The sequence below is a fragment of the Euwallacea similis genome, chromosome 3 (assembly GCF_039881205.1).
Source record: "Euwallacea similis isolate ESF13 chromosome 3, ESF131.1, whole genome shotgun sequence".
Taxonomy (NCBI): Eukaryota; Metazoa; Arthropoda; class Insecta; order Coleoptera; family Curculionidae; genus Euwallacea; species Euwallacea similis.
Window position 1 is genome coordinate 5,727,200 of NC_089611.1, and position 18,307 is coordinate 5,745,506.

Sequence of the window (18,307 nt, forward strand, 5' to 3'; positions counted from 1 at the left end):
GAGCGCAAATTATTGCAGCGAACGCAAACTCCACTGTGACGAGACGAGACCAGTCAGCTAAGAAGTTGCATGGGGGTGTCAATGATTGATGGCTAAGCAAAACTGCTCGAGATATTTTGCGGATTCTACATTAATTCTAGAAAATCCTAAAATTAGAATTGAAGTCTATATACTGTGAATTTTTTTCGTGGCTCAGTTGTGACTCACTGGACTTGATAACCAAACGTAAAATATAGTGATTTACAAGTGAACGTTGCTTGGCCTTTTATAGAAAAATTAACTAAAAATTCACACGTCCTTTTCTCAATTCTTAGCTATAATTTCCGTTCTGTCCGGGCTCCGAGACGCCTCAGGGGCTCATTCGAAAGAGAAATGTATTTTCACGATGTCCATGTAAAGCCAATACGATACGTAAGGTTTATTTTGAGTCAATAAAAGGTAACTGTTTTTGTCAATCGGAGAAAAGACTTATGTTTAGATGAGGAGAAAAGGTATTAGAAATTACGGAAAATGTGGTAGTTCGTACACGCGAGTTTCTCACGAATAGCGTAGCGGAAGAATAGATGAAATAACTAAATTGGCATGTAAGTTTAGTTCTGACATTTTCACACTTTCTATATGCCAATAAACTACACCTCGTAGAAGTCTCCCTTCTTTAGATATTTCGAGTTAAAATGGAAACGTTCATTTGTAGTCAACCTTGCCTCCGATAATTAGAGTAGGGACTTGCTTTATTGTCCTGTATCAGCAGGTGCCTACTTTTACTTGGTAATAAGGAATTTACGTTTCGCAATTATAATTCTAACCAAGTCGTCCTTGTAATTTTAATTCCAAATATCCGAAAAAGGAAAAATCGTGGAAACTTTTGCAAAGTATACCTTTTTTTCATAAAGCATGTGGTGGAATACAAATTTTATCAGCACGAAGTTTTGTATAAGAAAACATCGTTGTCTGAAAAGACTCAACATAGCGATAAATTAGCCCTACAATATGCTGAAATAATCAGACAGAATTTAAGTTAGTATTATAAAAACTTTTGAAAGTTTTTGCGAAAAAATTTTACAGGGTGATTGATTAACAATGGGACAACCGAAAGATGGAGATACTACACGTCAAATGGCGACGATTGGAAAAAATATATCTTATTCGAAAGTTGATAGTTTCGGAATATATACAGGGTGTTGAATCTTAAAATTTTAATTCATTTTTTCCCCATTGTTCTGAAAATATCTAAGTTAGACACTTCAAAATTGGTAGTTTGTTTTATGTTTTCTAGAAAATGAAAATATACTTGGTTTCTTTCGCTTTTAATTTCTCGCATTATCAAACTTAAATATAGTGTTCGTTACATACATTTTTCTCGAAAACGGATCGAGATACTGAAATGAAACAAGACTACGCAATTAATGGAAAAATGATTGTTCTTTCAAATTATGAACCAAATTTCACGTTAGATATACAGAGTAATAAGTTGTGTAAAAGGTAAAAAGCTGTAAATTCTCTAAAATTGTCAGCAAGTGGCACCCTCTATTAGCAATGCGGAAATTGCAAAATGTATTTTAATCGTCACCTAAAAAAACATAATTTTATAAATTTTTAAGTATCTAACCTGGATATTTTCAGAATAATGGCAAATAAATGAAATGAAATTTTAAATTTGAATACCCTGTATATCTGAAACTATCAACTTTCGAATAAGGAATATTTTCTCTAATTGTCACCATTTGACTTGTAATATCTCCAGCTTTCGACTGTCCCATTATTAATGAATCACTCTGTATAAAAACATTGTTTTGATATTTTTTATTTATCGCTTTTTCATTTTTTGTTTCTTTTTATTTTTGTTCTATTATTTGTTAAGCAATAATCGCTTGGCCAGACGTTTCTTTATTATCCGGTACAGATGAAATGGAGCTGATATAATAGTGAAACGGTCCGAATAACGTCGAAGATTTGAAAGCATAATTATTTATCAACAAAATGTTTAAAATTGATATATTCTCATGATCGTATTACGGTCACTTTTTCCGTTGACCAGGAATCGAATTAATAAGCGGTGCGTACATAATCTGAGTGGAATTCCCCAACTACTTTCGATCAGTTTCAAAGCTCTTTTTGGCTGCCTAGTCTGCACGTATTAAGAAAACTAATTAAATGATTTCCGAATTCCCAAGTGGTCATTCACGTCGGAACAATGGATTATTGTAGTGCATGAGCTGCGTTGAAAGTCAGTAGTGAATGGGAGATGATATATGGCGTATAAAATGCCGTTCACTAAGATATGATTATATAGCGTACCCACACGCACGATATGTAACAGCTACACTTCAACGTATTATTCTGCACTAGTGCGGACAAGTATTATAGCGGTAGTAAGGAAAACTGCTGTTTCTGCAACCTGGATCTGCGTGCGGGAATGTCCGCTTTCCGAGATGCGAGCTCAAGAAAATTTTTTTCAAAGAAAGAATTTTTTTTAGCCCGTCGCGTGGCTTTTCTAAATGAGACTGTTTTTATTAGAAACTATCGACACCCTTTCATGGAACATTCCAATTATTTTTTTAACTGCACTCGTATGTAGAGGCGTGCAATTTCCCCATTAAAAAAATTACTAAAATTTGTATATCCGAGAGCTAACAAATGTGTCCCAGAAAAAAAACGCCACTCATTAATATCTTATGTAAGCCCTGATTAATTTATATATTATTAATTATAGGCGCGTTCAATTTATCTACCTACTTAATTTCGTTGAAGTGTAAATATTTCACGCAAACTGCAAACCAGTTTAATTTAAAATTGGAAATCTGAAGCTTCAGATAAATTAAATTTAAATGAAGCCCTTAAATATAAGAGACAGTGCCACTTGAAAAGAAAAGTTTTGTGAATAATTTGAAATTCAAGCTCTGCATGCAAATTTTGTTTAAAAATCGGGACGGATCCAGCAACTTCGAAATTAAATTCTATAAAACTTCACCGCGAAAATACATGCAAAATCAACGTAAATTGCGTAACCGTTTCCGTGTCCCATAGGCGCATATCGTGCATTCGTACTAGCGATGAGGTTTGAGGGCTGCAATAATAGCTACATTCCTGCATACTATTGTACAGGGCGGTCAAAAAACGTGTAACATGGTACCTATAGTATATTATTTGTAAATAGACCACCCTAATAAAAAATATGTAACAATTTTTTCGCAAAAGTTCTCTTTTATCGCAACAATCCCTTTCAATTACTTTGTTGAACTGCGAAATTTACCTCACAATAAACTCAAAGCCCAAGACAATTTTAAATACAGGCGATATCCAATCTGTTCTATAGCGAATGCCTCACATTCTTGTTATCGAATTCACGTTCAAATTGGATTTAAACAACTGCAAATTGGAAAGAAAATTCACTTACCGCAGTAATATTGGAATAAAATGGAGCTAGTTTAACTTTCGGATGCTAAAATCAACAGAACCGAATATGGAGAGAACACTTTATTTCTTTAGGTCAAAGAACTCGAGGAATATTCAGGGTTTCTTGAACGGAAAATTTCAAAAGTTCATCATTTTTACAATATACCGTTTAAAACAGTTATTCTTTCGACGCTACAAAGGATAACTGATACAACTATGTCAATTGATGGAGCTGAACATCCATCCTCGAAGTATCTTGAATATTTTAGTAATGGAGACTTTCACAAATTCATCACTCGTAAAATACATTATTTAATGTAATTGATCTCTCGGCGCTAAATGACCTACATTTTCCTCAATTTCAGCCATAATTTTTGTTGCAATCGGATATTTGATATGGATATGTCAGACGATTGAGTCAGACCCGCATACTCAAAGCATGTTCAACCTTTCCGTCCGACATCGAAATTGAAAAATTTATAATTTCTAAAATACACCGCTAAAACAATTCTTCTTTCGGTTCTAGATTGCTCAGAATTTCTCCTGATAGAGATTACATATTCAAATGGATGAGTAATAAGTCTGCGCCAATCGATGGAGTTAAACGTCAATCCTAAGAGTATCTTCAATGTTTTTATATGGGAAAGATTCAAAGATGTGTAACTTGAGAAGTGCTTTAAGAAAATCGTTTTTTTGACGTTAGATGACCAAAGGGTTTCTCAATTCGAATCTAAATTTTTGTTTTAATCGTCTAAAAAATAAGGTTGAGAGGAGCGATAGAACTAAAGATTTTTAGTCAGGTCTAGACTGAAAAAAAATCGTTAGGTACGTAATCATAAATAAGTAGTTTTATTTTTGTTAAAAATTCTTATAAACAATAATAAAGGTGTCAAAAACAATATTTAATAAACACATAAGTTGGTATATAAAACCAGTTACTGCATATCACCCCTAAACTGACTCTGCCTCTTCTTCGGCGCCCTCCTCAAGCTGCCCAAGATATTTCGCAATTCCGAGATCGCTTTTGGGGCCTCCATGTCATTTTCTTTGCTATCCACCATCCCCTCCCCTTTCAGCTTCTTCAAGGTGAACTTCCGTTCTTTTATAGCATTAATAATATCGTCGTTTACTCCTGGGGCTGCTTTTTTCTCAAAGGTGAATTTTTGCACTCTGATTTTAGTGAGGTCCTCCACTGTGGCTCGACTTCGTCTTCGTCGAAGAGGCACTACTGCTGGTTCTCTTGTGGCAATTAATGGTGGAGGCGGCGGGGGAAATGGAGGAGCTTTGAGTCTTTGCTCAGCTGCTTCTGCGCGTGCGAGAGCTTCTTGTAATTCTTTTTGTAAGAGTTTTAGATGTTCTTCTAACATTTCAGCGCGAGAATCGTTTTCTTTATCTTCTAGTCTTTTCTATGAAGAGAGAGATAATTGTTTGGAGGTTAGTGAAATTAGGAGAACTTACCTGCAGATTTTTGAGCCCCTCCTCATACTTTTCTCGTTGGTCTTCAATGATTCTCTTCAAATTCTCGGTTTCCTGCAGGAACCTTAAACCGTTAGTGTCGTTATCCATGTTTAAGCCTTGCAGCAGCAAATTGTTTTGGTGTGCAAGCATGCTTTTCTCTTTCTTTAGCTCTTTCGCCAGTTTTCTGTTCAAATGTTTTATAACAGATTATTTTTTTACCAGTTATTATGTTTTATATCAACTAAAATAAAATTCTTTTACCGTAACTGCAAAATCTCGTTTCTCTGCCCGGCCTTAACCACTATTAGCTTTTCCAGTTCTTTCTTCATCATTTCAGATACTTTTAACAACTGAGAATTTCGCGAGCGCAGACCATCAAGATTTTTCTTTAAGTCGAAAGTCTTTCTTTCTGCTACCTCCAACAACTCAGACAACTTGCAACTCGATTCCAAAGTTTGAAATTCGCTTTGGTTCACTGAATCCCGCTCAGTTTGCAACTCAGCCCCTTCACTACAGAGATATTCGATGGTTTTGTCCAGATTTTCAATATGTGCATCTTTAGGGGAGTCTCCAATGGCCTCGTCCAGGGATTTTCTTTTTAGTTGGCTGTTCTCTTTGTACCATTGTATAGCGTTTTTCATCGCCCTAAAAATAGTGTATAATTAATGTTTTCATAGTTGATAAGTTAAAATATTACTTAGTTCGGTTCTTACGCAAATCTGCTATAAAACTAGCTGCAATGCCTATGTAAATCAGAAATGGAACGACGTAATGATATTGGGATAGGATTCTTGAGTTGAAAGGTGGGAATCTGAACTCCATTCGAAATTTCTCGTGTCATAAATTAGGGGTTTGACATGGGTTTGAAAAGTGGAATATGACTCATGACATTAGAATGAATGGTATGACAACAATTAAGAAACCGACACCTTTTTAAGGGAATTTTGCGTTTCATGGAATGTGGAGAAAAGTGCTAATGTAAGGTATACACAATATGTCTTTGGGAGCTGACAAAATCCGAATATGGAAAATTACAAGTTTAATGTATTTTCGAAGTTTGTATTATTGTTATGTGAAAAAGCCTGACATTATAAAAATATTTTCAACCTGATATAATTTCCGGTTAAACCAGAACCTGATCCTTACTTCATTTTGTTTTAATAAAACATGACAATTTTTTTAATCAAAATGGGTTTTTTGTCGAAAATAAACATAATTTTCATAATACAAAATAGTATCAATTCTCAACTGTTTTTGATTTTTATGACTTTTGACATTTCTAAAGCTCTACTAAAACTCAATTATCTACAAAACTATTTGATATAAATTGATGGAATTTTAAATTACTGACAAATTAACAAATTTTTATAAACAATTAAAATGTTAAGAAAAATATTTGAAAAAGTTTTTGAAAAAAATTATTGAATTTAAGAAATTAATTTTTTTTAAATAGCACCTTATAATTATTTTTGCACTATTAGATCGGTAAAAAAAAAAAAAGAAATATGATACGCATGATCAAAAATTAATACTTTTTGAGTAAATCGAAAAAAACTATAAACTAATTTATACTGCGTAAGTAATAGATAGATCAATCACGATCAAGTTGCTTAATGTTTATTTGAATTGTTTATTTTTTTTTTTTACAGTGTCAAATTTTTTCTACAAAACAAAAATACAAACTTCAAAAATACATTAAACTTATAATTTTCCACATACGGATTGTATCAGCTCCCAAAAACGAACTCTGTACCCTGGTAAGTACTTACTAGAACCGCACAAATGACGAAAGATGGTTCGGAATAACTCTACTGCTATTCAAACTCATTTTGGATCTATAGGAGCAAATATTGCTTGTTTTATTAAATTTTTTTTATGTACACTGTAATAATTCAATAACTAAAAATAAATTACTAATTTATTTAATACTGTCAAGCAACGAAACTTATAAAATTATGCAGATACAGCCAATAGCCTATTCTTGACTTTGGCATAAACCATCTGGTGGTAAATATTCTTGAACGAGCAATTTAAATTTGTCTAATGGACAAAATTCTTCGCAAGCAGGAAGTTGCAGAAGCCTCGGTGTAGCAGATGACGTATCATAGTTTTGGTAGTATATCTGAAAATATAAGTTATCGCAGAAAGTATAGAAATTGTTGTTTTTTTATATTTTTGAGTCCGAAATGTTGACTTTTTCCGAGATGTCTCTCGAAGCTATTATTTTAATTGGTATAACGACGATAGCTTTTTAAATAGCCGTTTCTAGGAGAAACGGCCTCTCAGAGCCTTTTTTGTTCGTAAAAATCGGCTAATACGTCTCCTAAAAACCAGCTGTTCTTATTATTTTTGTGAAAAGTTTAGATATACCTCAAGGCAGAGGTCAACTATTTCTTCCTCTTTATTACAGAAATAAGTCACAATGGAGACCCCGATATTAACGTCCACAATTTTTCACGAATTCTTCTTAAACTGGTAAATGCGACAGTATTTTTGAGCAACAATACGTACAAAACATCATTATTTTCTCGTGTCTGTCTTCATTTTTCCACATCTCTAGTTTACTGGCTATACTCCAGGATCAGTAAATGGAAATGTCAGCAATATTATTTTATAAAAATCTTTCTTCGGACTCTAATTAACAGCACATCTTCACTAAGAGAAAGATTTGTCAAGGGTATTACTTGGTAATAAACGATTCAGGAAATATCATCTGAGATTCCTTAAGCTGAATAATGAAAATTTTACTATAATGGCTTTTAATCTTACTGAACTAAAATATTAATGGAAACTATCTTAAGCGAGGTCTGAGTGAACTTTAAATTAAAAAATAGAGGTTAAATAATTCTAACAGTTTCAGTCTTTACCTTAAAGCCATAGGTTTCATTGATATAATGTACTTCAAAGAGGACGTAAGATCCATAGGTAGGAATATGTGGATATTCAAACAAGTCCAAAGTGGCAAAGAGCTGCCCTAGGTTATTTTCATGCCCTGAGTAAAGGTATACCTTAGTATAATTATTTAGATTGTTTATTCTCCTCTCTGAGTCGTCAATGATTTTCTGAATAAAATAACCTGAAATTGAAATACTTAGAAACAGCCAAAAATAAAGCATAATAAAAAGATAATTGAAAATGTTAAGTAAAAAATGTAAAATGTTGATGGGCATGAAACGTGGCCTTTTTTGGGCCATTCTCTAATTTAGCCTAAACTTACCGGCAGCCATCTGCTTCATCTCTGTTGTCTTAGTATAAATGTCGTATTGTTTAAAAGAAATTTCATTAATAATATCTGGCCAAACGCTCTTTGTCCACTCTGGTAGCTTAAAGCCATATTCCTCCTCTGTTGACAGACCGAAGTATAAATCATACACGTCCTGAATTGTAGTAACGTTTAACCCCGTGTTTTCTGCTATGTAGGTAAAGTTTTCACGGTACTCCTCATATTCGGTGAGAACTTCTGGTGACTTCTGGATCTCGTCATATAATTTCAAGTAATTAGGGCAGGAAATTCCATAAAGGACATCATCATATATTTCTAAAAAAGTTTTGTATTATATGAAAATTAGTAACACCGGATAGGACCTCTGGATAAGTGCGAAACAATTTCGGCGTGAATTTAAAATTTTAAAGATAATTAAGGTCATGAACTGGTTCTGCGATGAACCAGCGCGACCTTACTTAGTTTTATATAATTAGTAGTTTTATGGTATGAGGCGGAAAATACAGTTTATTTACCTGGGACGTAATTATAAGGAACAGGTTGCCAATTTAAGCCTGGCTGCCATACCTCAGAACACCGAGGAGGAAATAAGCTTGCCAGTACCAGCATCAAAGACATTTTTGTTCGATTTCTGTCGGTACTTCTTGCGTCGACTAGGTTAGGGACATAATACTGTCCGAGGAACGTATCATACCTTTCACGAAGGGCTATTCCTATTGAATATTCCTTCCGTTTCCCCGCCTAACAGAGTTCAATAAAATCCCTTGACAACTTTTGTAATTCAATGTTAATTTACCTTTGTCAATTGTCCATGTGTGACTGGATAATACGAGTAATTTAGGTAGGGATCAAGAGGATATAATTCTGATAATTCGGGGGTCCGATTTCCATGTCTAAACATCTAAAATGATACGCAATTGTAGTAGCTGCCGTAAAATAGAGCAGGGTGATTTAGATTTCAATCGGGAATTCGATGTTTTTAAACGCTAGAAAATGTGGCATTTCACTTTAAGAACATGTTTTCATTCAATTTCAACTATCCTAACTTTAGTACAATTGTAGTAGCAATCTCGACCCCTAAAGTGACCCCGGTGCCCTGACAGTGGGGGATATTCGACTCCGTGACAACAACCTTATAATTATGATTTAACTAATAATTGCGAACATGTGAAAGTTTTTATAATAAATCCTAATTAGTCATAACTTGGTCAATAATAACAAGGTTATACTCGTCGTTAGATTCTCATATAAAAATAAATTTGTGCGAAAACCGGTGGATTTTTGAAAATGCCCTAGTTAGAAACAAACATAAAATGTGTATACTTTGAAGATATTTAAAAACTTACAACATGAGATAGCACAAGAGTTGATTCTGCAGGATCACTCACATCCGCCTTAGATTTTCGTCTAAAATTTTCAAATTTGGATTTAAGGACGTATTCATTGGAAAGGGCCACAATAAGAAGGATAGAAACCAGAACCCCGTAGCCTACCATTTCCAACTAAATATCACCTTAGGACTAAAATATATACAAAAATTTGCTACTTTATATAGGATTCAGATAATTATATTTGAGGTATGCATTATCTACCTTTACTAGTCGCGAATACATATACAGGGTGTCACTGATTTTATATAATATATATAAAGAGCATTTTTAAGTGAGCTGTGCTTATAAATAGAGGTTTTGTTTATTTTCGCTTCTGAACTTCAAAACGACATTTTTTGGAAACTCTCATCCAGTAATTCAGAAATTATGAAAATGTATATACAAACAACCACCACTGCTTTCAAAATCATTCTTGAAATCGTAACTTTAAAACGTCGAACAACCTGTATATTACAGTGATTATAAAAGTGGGTTATATTCTGATTATAAATTTTCGATAAATCGTTCCAATTTATTTATTGTTTTTCATTTTATCGGCAAAGTTAATAGAATTAAATTTCCCTTCATATCATATTAGGTTCCATATATAGGTAGAGTTTAATAGTATTCTTTACTTATTAGATCACAATAACAAAAAAGTTTTAATCATAAATGCTTAATAAATGCTTAAAGAAAACTATGCACTTTTTCATCAATTTACGTTTTATTTAACATTCGAAGGAAAAATAATGAATAGAGTCCTGTCTGTACTACTTGGTGATGGTATCTGTTCCATCCAGTATAGAATAAACCAATATTTTCATCCTATATTTAACATATGGAAAACATGCATTTCAATGCCATTTTTAAGATCTCAACTTCTTGCAATATAACATTGAAAATTTCCTGTGAAGAAACACAAACAGCATAGCACAGTGGGGATATAGAGAGGCAATTAAACATAAACCTATTTATTACTATTCTAATAGTGAACATTAAATTCCAAAAACCAGTTTAATATCTCATTTATTATTGTCAGGAGTCTAAGTGACAATAAAACACCATAAATAGTCAAAATAAGAGTCCCAGAACGGCCACATATTTCAGGAGAGGCTTCAGTGAAAATTACCAAATTTATTACAATAATTATCAAATTTTCTGCCACATTACTGTTATCATCGCGCACGCATGAATAATCCTCGTGTAGAAAATTCTGTAATTTCCAATGAAGCCGCTCCTGGAATATTTAACCATTCCGGGACATGACATTTTCATAAAGTTAATCGTAAGCGATCTGATTTTTATGGAATAATTTGATACGATTAATGATGTGGGATTGCGGGGTTTTCACGTGATTGTGGAATGTACGCTTTAAAACAATTTATTTGTAATTTCTATTTCGTTTACATCAAAAGTTTCTTAAAATTATTCGTGTAAATATCTAACGTTTTTAAAAATCAAATTACGAAGTATCACTTTCGCTGCCTACGCTTTAAAAAAAACACTTCATAACCAATCGTTTTGTGCCATTTTCACTTTATCGTAAATTTTCTACATGATAATTCGTAATAAATTGGCAAGTGCGTAGTATAATTTAACCTTAATGGTAAACGATCGTTTTTAATAGAAAAATATTCTATAAAAATTATTATCCATTTCTACCTATCTGTTGAAAAATTATTTTCAATTACCTACCATTAGTACCGAAAAAAATGGCAATTATGTTAATATACATTAACTTTTAGGAGATTATATCTTTTCCTTAGTTTTAAATTATTTATTTTTTAGCAATAATTGTATTTCTAGTTTATAGTATCTGTAATTGCGATATCAATTTACTCTAATGTGCTAAATTGTTATTTCTAAATTATATGCAAACCTTAGTAAATACAGGTAAAGATATAGAAGTATATGTTTTTAATTGCTACCTAGCTCAGCAGTAATCTTTATTGAGTAAAAAATTAAAAAATTATTTTGATTTTCTTCACAATTTAATTTTAATCTTGACAAAAATAAATAAAAGAAAAATTTTTTAAATCTTGAAACTCGAACACCCTGTCGAGATATCAAAAAACTTTTTATATAAAACTTGTTCAGGATTTATCGAACTTCGAAGTTTTAAGAAGGAAAAAGTATATTTAAAAAAATTCCGTCGCTGTCGCAACGCCTAGCCTCGCTTCCTAAGTTTAAAAGTTATAGAGCGTTTGTTTTACCTTATTTATGCCCTTTTATTTAATGTGGCAAGAAAATATTTTTGCTCCACCCAACTTCACATATGAGCATCGAGTTTGAATACTAAAAGTAACCTGTAACACGAACTAGTAATTTGCAATAATAAAATTGAACTGCGGATTTCTAATCAGTTTTGAAATGAAATCTCCTAGCGTAATTTAATATTATATTTTGCAAAATGCCCCAGTACATCCATTTTGCCAGTACGCAAAAACTTTCTGGCTGCGTTCCCTAGAGCTGTGAATTCTATGGTTTAGAGTTTATAGGAGTTTCTAAAATTTTCAAGCTTCAAACCCTGATTGCTCCTGGCGGAAGAGACGAAAAAGCAGTTTTACTGTTGTGTCAAAAAGTAGTTTTAAGTTGTGTTACAACAATGATTTCAAAAACTATCGAATATTCTTACAATTTAAATTTGTGCCTCAATTTAAAATGCTCTGTTAGAATTTCAATTCTTATTTATTTAGTGTTTCTTAGAATTAACTGTGTACTGACTTCTAATACGGTGACATGGAAATCAAAAAAAGAAAAGAAAATAACGTGTCTGTGTGTGTGTTTTTTTATTTCTCTAGTGTCCTGGCACCTAAGCGGACTTAATAAATACAATTTTGGCGCCAAATTAGTTACGCAGTGTGGAAGTAAAGGTCGGATGCGTCAAAATATGCCGGAAAATGAAAGAAATCAGGAAAGCGCTGGGTTAGGCTGACCTGTACTTTGTATTATTCCGTGCATTTCATACCAAATATACTTTATTTCGTTACAGGATGGGAGAAGATTAGAAGGAGGCTCTCTCACGGTTAGTGCTGATGGAAATGTAACCACTAGTATCCTTAGCTACATTCCTAAAGACAGTGACCATGGGCTAACATTAGCTTGCAAAGCATCGAATCAACGCATTCCATTCAGGTAAGACCTTAATTGAGCATCTCTTAATTAATTCCATCCTCCTTTTTGCCTCTTTTTATCTTTATTATTGTGTGGGTAACGAAAATATTTACAGTAAATCTAATAAAATGTACATTTAGGCTGACCATGATTCCGTAGGTGAATCAACGTCTAGTGACGATGAAATCGACATTGGTGAAAATGTTAGTGATAATTGAGGTAGAGAAGAGTCGCCGAAATGTGTAGGAATAATAGAAAATAATATGTTCTCCAATATTTTCATGAAAGATGTGAAAACCGCTGGAGGGAATCAAGAAATCACTGAAAAAATGGAATATATTCATGCGGTGCACGTTTTCTCTCCATTACTTTTTTCGTATGGTTTTGGCCTATTATTTATGCAAGAATCTCACGACTTTCATAAGAAATACATCCTGAATATCATTTTTGGCTCAAAATAATGACCTTTCAATTTCGTAGGCTTAAAAATACATACTTAAGACATATTTTAGAGCGATCTAATACACTTTTTGCAACGAATAAACGAAAATAAAAAGGTTGTGTAATTGATTTAATTGATTTAATGTGTCTCATTAAAAGACTAATTATCCCAAAACAGTTTATACGTCAAATTAAGAGTCAGGTAGGTACACATTATAATGTTGTGTAACTGATTTGATTCAACATAACCCGTTAAAAAATTAATTATCTTAAAACAGCTTAAACACCAAATTAGAAGTCGGGCGGGATCATCGTTAGTATTTTTATCCGAAAAAAGAACTAGAGTAGTTAGGGGATGATTTTGACGAACGAAAGAACACACCTTGCTTTCGAATTAACAACAATGCTTTTTCTAGGACCTACTGTTATTTCATCATAAAGTTAATCAAATTTTGATTCTGTCAATCTCGAAAGATCGGATACCAAAAAAAACACCAAACAAAAGCATTTTTCAAAAATTACCGTTCTCCAAAATTTTCGAAATTCATTGCCAACTTTTGAAGTAATCGTACGCTTGACGGTGACCTAGTCTTAAACTTAAACTCATTTGTAACCGTTTTTCATTGCTCTGTGACTAATTTGGATCACAATTTCAGCGAGATTCAAAGAACTTGGATGTTAAAAGTGCAGTATACTCCACAAGTGAATATGACCCTCGGACATGGCCTAGATGCAGGCAACATTCATGAAGGTGCAGACGTATATTTTGAATGCCATCTTATAGCCAATCCGTGGGTAAGTCTAAATTAAACCAAAAACAAAACAAAATGAAATAATATTTAGAACAGCATAATTTTAAACATCAAAAGGAAGCGTAGGGGATTCGAGAGATTTAGGTTAATGAACCCTTTTACGTTCTATTGTTCTATTGCTGACTTGGTGAAAGCTATACAAAGCGTATTTACTAAGGGTAAATTTATGCAGTTATTGTTCCTTACTCATTAAGTAATCTATCAATTCAATCGCATATATTATATTTCTAAAAATACGAAGCTATAATGAAGGAATATTCAGCACGTTACCTGAAGTTAAAGATATAGCACCAGAGGGAATAATGAGGAATCAGCGGGATATGAAGTAAGTGCTTATTCCCGCTGGTCAATTAATTTAGACCTGTGTCGACGTTAGCTGCCGCCTTGCCTAATTCCACAGCCGAAGTCTAATAATATTTGCACGTTCATCGGTCTTATTATTAGTAAGGGACAATGACCGGGGACAAATTATCGTATTATATTGGTTTTTTATTTCCATTATTCCCTCGTGAGGCACACGCCCCCAGCCTGCGGCTCGGGACGTTAACATCTCTCTTAGGGAATAGTGACTAACACAAAAGCCTCGTACGATAATATACTCTTATTAGGTACGTGTTAGATACAAAACGCGTAACAAAAACACGAAAATTCCATAAAAACATATTTCCTTTAGCTGGCATTGTGAACCGCACGCTAAATACGCTTTTGATTGGAGCTTTTGCCTTAAGCCCATTGTGCAGTGAGACACGTCTCGCGTGGATTTTAAATTTTCCTGGTAAAGCAGAATTTGGTTCTATTGTGAAGTGTTTCGTATGTGTTGCTACCGGACAGAATTTATTTTTCAATGAATGTTGACTTGGAGTGAATATTAAAATTGTATCAATGGCGACGCCTCGTTACCCAGTTTTCCTATTCACCTCAAAAGCCATACCCCCTTCGATTGACATATCAGATGACCATTTTAGATTTTTAAAAAGCAGGTTAGTGCCCCGAAATACATAAATGAATGAATTTTTAAATATGAACTTATAAAATCGTTTTTCCCTAAGATATTTCTAAGACCGACACTCCAAGAACCTTATAAGATACGCCTGGAAAAAACCCATACATTCAATCTCTATTGCCGATTCTTCTGGATAGGACTAGAGGTGCTCATTTGGGGAATACCCTTTACGAATAACATGCTATTTTACTTAATTGCTAAAAATGTTTATGCAAATTACTTAATAGTTGGAGGGCCAACGAAATATTCCTATTCAAAACTCATTAAGTTTAAATTCGTCTGTTCAATGTTCAATCTTTTTTCACAAAAAACTTTCGCTCACATATTAGTTCGCCATTTTAGCTCCGGCAGTATCGACATCTTACTGCTGAAAGTCTTCTTCGCAGTGTTAAAAGCCAAACTATTACTCTTCGCCTGATTAGTCAATTGAAGTTTAAATTAATTAGTCAACTTTCTTGACATTTTCGTAATGACAATTAGAACTCCAAAGTTTCGTATTTAATTGGACTCGTAGATTAAACCGTCACGTATATAGCTCTTTCACCTGAAATGAATAAACAGACTGGATTCATACAAAGTTATTTCGATCGGGAACGAGGCTTAAAGTTGCTAATTACTTTTGAGGTGAAACAATCTTAGATGGTGACTGTTCATCTAGTTCGAAAGAAGGCATGTTAATAACTAGTCGCAAATCGAAATACTTTTAAAAAAATTAAGAAATTTGGGTTATTGAAATGTGTAGTCAAATGTGCCTCGATCTCGTGCTTGCAACATTGGGATCTCGGGAACCGGAGGAGACGTATATGTATAGAATCGGTACATTATATGGATGCAAAATTTAGAGCATCAATGGTGGTTAATAGCGTTCAAAAGCATCAAAGCAAGAGCAAATTAACCAATTTTCATACTTGTTTGCTCCTGATCACAGGTACAATATACAGGTGTCACCAGTTCAAGTGGAGACATAGGAATTGTGCAAGTGGGAGAAGGATCGCACAAGGTTTAAATGCCCTCGAGAAGACCAACAACGAAGTGGGTGGAGTCAGTCCGGCCGGCGCCTCCACTTTGATGCTTAGATTAGTATCGATTTCGCTGCCTTTGAGGCGATAAAAATTTTGAACAAAATATCAGAACAAAAAGCATCAAAGTAAATGAATAAGAAAAAACGAAAATACAATAACTCTGCGCGTTACAATGGAAATTTTTCGTTTTCGATATTATTCTATTTCGTCTCGAGGCTACAGTCAGTGTTGGCGACTCAGTCTTGGGCCCACTAAAAGATCATAAAACATCAACGAATTCAGATCATCATATTCATTAACGACGTGACTAAGTTATGTTATAATGAGGAAATGTACAATAATTTATAAATAAGTAAAAATCCGAAACTAATTTAATCCACCGCTAAAACTTGTATTAGTAAAGATTCTGAAACGGTGAGAGATCTGGCAACTGGATCTGGACTTCTCCGCCCACTCCAGCCACTAGTCTCTCAACCCACTTCGTCGATCTTTGTCGGAGGCATATTAAAGCTTATGCGGTCCTTCTCCCCCTTGCATATTTCCTATATTCCGACTTGAACTGGTGATACCTATGTAGTATTACTTATCTGTTAATAGGAGGAAAGGCGCTTAAGTGTAAAGCAAATTTGTACAAGTTTATATGTTTGCATGTAAATGAAAATATATTATCAAATGTTGATACTGCCAAAATTTTGGGCCTGGTCTTGACAGTTCTCTGAACTTTGAGATGCATGTTATTTAAAAGCTGGCGTATTGTAGGCGGAAAAGTTTGAACCAATTTAAATGTCTATTCCCTCGTAAAATTAAAGGATTATTGATGGACTCGTTAATTTTTTGTTTGTTTGCTATCCTTCTGAGGAAGTTCTCAGCTTTAAAGGAAAAAAAGAGAACAACAATAATTTGACTCACGCTAACGCAAAATTCATTCAGGAGTTAATTACTTTCTAAGACCTTTTCAGCGTGGGTGTTACATAAATGATAATTTTAATTTCATACAATTCATGTTATGTGAAAAAGCGTTATAAATGTATACTCCAACCTTTTAATAAATTAATCATAAGTCACCGGTAAAAAGCCTGCAGGCAAAAGAAATCAAAACATAATTCGTCACTTCCCTTCGTCAATGTTTTGAAAGAATAAATTCAATAGAAATGGCATTTTAAAGTTATAAGACTCTCTAACAGTGTCCTAAAATTCCAAAGTGTCGAAACAAACTGTGCAGGAAAGGCAAAAGAGCACGTTAAAATACAATTCACATTTCGACTTGTCACTTGTTATTTAATAAAGTTCGCGTGTACTCCTGCTTACTCTTATCTGATCGATAACAATATAATTTGCGACTAATTGAGTTTTAGTGGAATAATTTAATTGCGCTCTCGTCTACCCCAAACGGAAACTTATTTGTTTTGAAATCAAACTAATCCAATAAATCAAATCCCAGTTCTGGCTTTTGGCAAATTCGATTTCCTAGGCGAATCTCGACAAGCATTGAGATGGTATCAAGAGACCAATTCAATGAGAGACGGTACGTTGCAGCTTATAAATCCTGAGGTTTGTTAGATGTAGGTATACACACTTTTTTAATTAGGAGAAGTTATGGCTAAATAAACACACCTGCTAACTGTTTGGTTATGAGCTCTATAACCGTACGGCTATGGCTATTTTTTTCTCTGTAGTTGCTTATTATACCTTGGTTCTATATAGACCTCTAAACATTTTAATTTACTAATATCACAGGGACAATTAGAATTTTTAACTTTAAATCATCCATCACTTCCATTATCCTGAATGCTCCAGATTGGGACTCAGCAAATAAGAAAACCGCACCGTGACAACTTTAATACTCGTCGGGATGCTGCAGCCGTTCCAAATCGAATTTGCCGAATCCAGGTGATGGCTTGGTTTTGATTTATCGAATTAAAGTAATCTAAAAACAAATACGAACGTTTTCTTATTCCGCGAGGAGCATTCCCTTAAGGTTCGGTCTAACAGTGGTACAAAATATTTAGGTCAATACATGAAAATGCAGTATTTGCAGTTTGGAATTTGAATGTGCTGAAACTAAACTAGGTAATTTAGTCCTTTAAAATACTTCAATATATGTATGTACAGGGCAATAGCATATTGCTGGATGAGCATATAATGAAGGCCATCATTCCCGATGGAGAAGTTGCGTTCTGAATGAAGCGACAGACGCAATTCTTTTGAGAGGATGATATTCTTTATATTTGCAAATACTACACTGTCTCCACGGGTAAACATCTGTATTTTTCATAAAATAACTAAAAAATTCCCTGAAATAATTTAGTAATAAATATTTATGTGGAAATCTCTAAATGTTTTCTTACCTTATAAACCTCTTCACAAAGGAAATTGATTTCGGCAAGTTGATAAAATCGAAACCTCTATAGCGGCGGTCCAGCATTCACCTACAAGATAAATCGCAATTGCAGTGATTCCGTTCATTG

The 18,307-nt window shown here is 33.7% G+C and overlaps 3 protein-coding genes across 3 annotated transcripts in view; 1 reads left to right on the forward strand and 2 right to left on the reverse strand.

The window, feature by feature from the left end:
* The window catches only part of LOC136419804 (nephrin-like), a 161,290-nt gene that overhangs the window by 123,962 nt on the left and 19,021 nt on the right, over positions 1-18,307 (forward strand). Inside the window, exons 6-7 of the mRNA XM_066406354.1 lie at positions 12,440-12,582; positions 13,659-13,797. Of these exons, the coding sequence (XP_066262451.1) occupies positions 12,440-12,582; positions 13,659-13,797 (282 nt within the window). The remainder of the gene's footprint in view (positions 1-12,439; positions 12,583-13,658; positions 13,798-18,307) is intronic.
* LOC136419826 (shootin-1-like) lies at positions 4,225-5,792 on the reverse strand. The gene is made up of 3 exons (XM_066406392.1): positions 5,116-5,792; positions 4,855-5,038; positions 4,225-4,802 (listed from the first exon to the last, which is right to left on the reverse strand). Exons 1-3 carry the CDS (start codon positions 5,493-5,495, stop codon positions 4,332-4,334), a joined length of 1,035 nt encoding a protein of 344 aa, XP_066262489.1. The 5' UTR covers positions 5,496-5,792; the 3' UTR covers positions 4,225-4,331.
* Positions 6,802-9,598, reverse strand: LOC136419823 (venom acid phosphatase Acph-1-like). Its single transcript, XM_066406389.1, has 6 exons — positions 9,424-9,598; positions 8,874-8,978; positions 8,593-8,818; positions 8,072-8,392; positions 7,722-7,930; positions 6,802-6,976 (listed from the first exon to the last, which is right to left on the reverse strand). The coding sequence occupies exons 1-6, from the start codon at positions 9,571-9,573 to the stop codon at positions 6,830-6,832; spliced, it is 1,158 nt and encodes a 385-aa protein (XP_066262486.1). The 5' UTR covers positions 9,574-9,598; the 3' UTR covers positions 6,802-6,829.

Coding starts and splice junctions, on each gene's coding strand:
- LOC136419823 (XM_066406389.1), bottom strand. CDS start 9,573: ATGGTAGGCTACGGGGTTCTGGTTTCTATCCTTCTTATTGTGGCCCTT. Junction 8,979..9,423: donor CTCTTGTGCTATCTCATGTT/GTAAGTTTTTAA, acceptor GTATCATTTTAG/ATGTTTAGACATGGAAATCG. Junction 7,931..8,071: donor GATGAAGCAGATGGCTGCCG/GTAAGTTTAGGC, acceptor TTTCAATTTCAG/GTTATTTTATTCAGAAAATC.
- LOC136419826 (XM_066406392.1), bottom strand. CDS start 5,495: ATGAAAAACGCTATACAATGGTACAAAGAGAACAGCCAACTAAAAAGA. Junction 5,039..5,115: donor AACGAGATTTTGCAGTTACG/GTAAAAGAATTT, acceptor ACATTTGAACAG/AAAACTGGCGAAAGAGCTAA. Junction 4,803..4,854: donor AGGGGCTCAAAAATCTGCAG/GTAAGTTCTCCT, acceptor CTCTCTTCATAG/AAAAGACTAGAAGATAAAGA.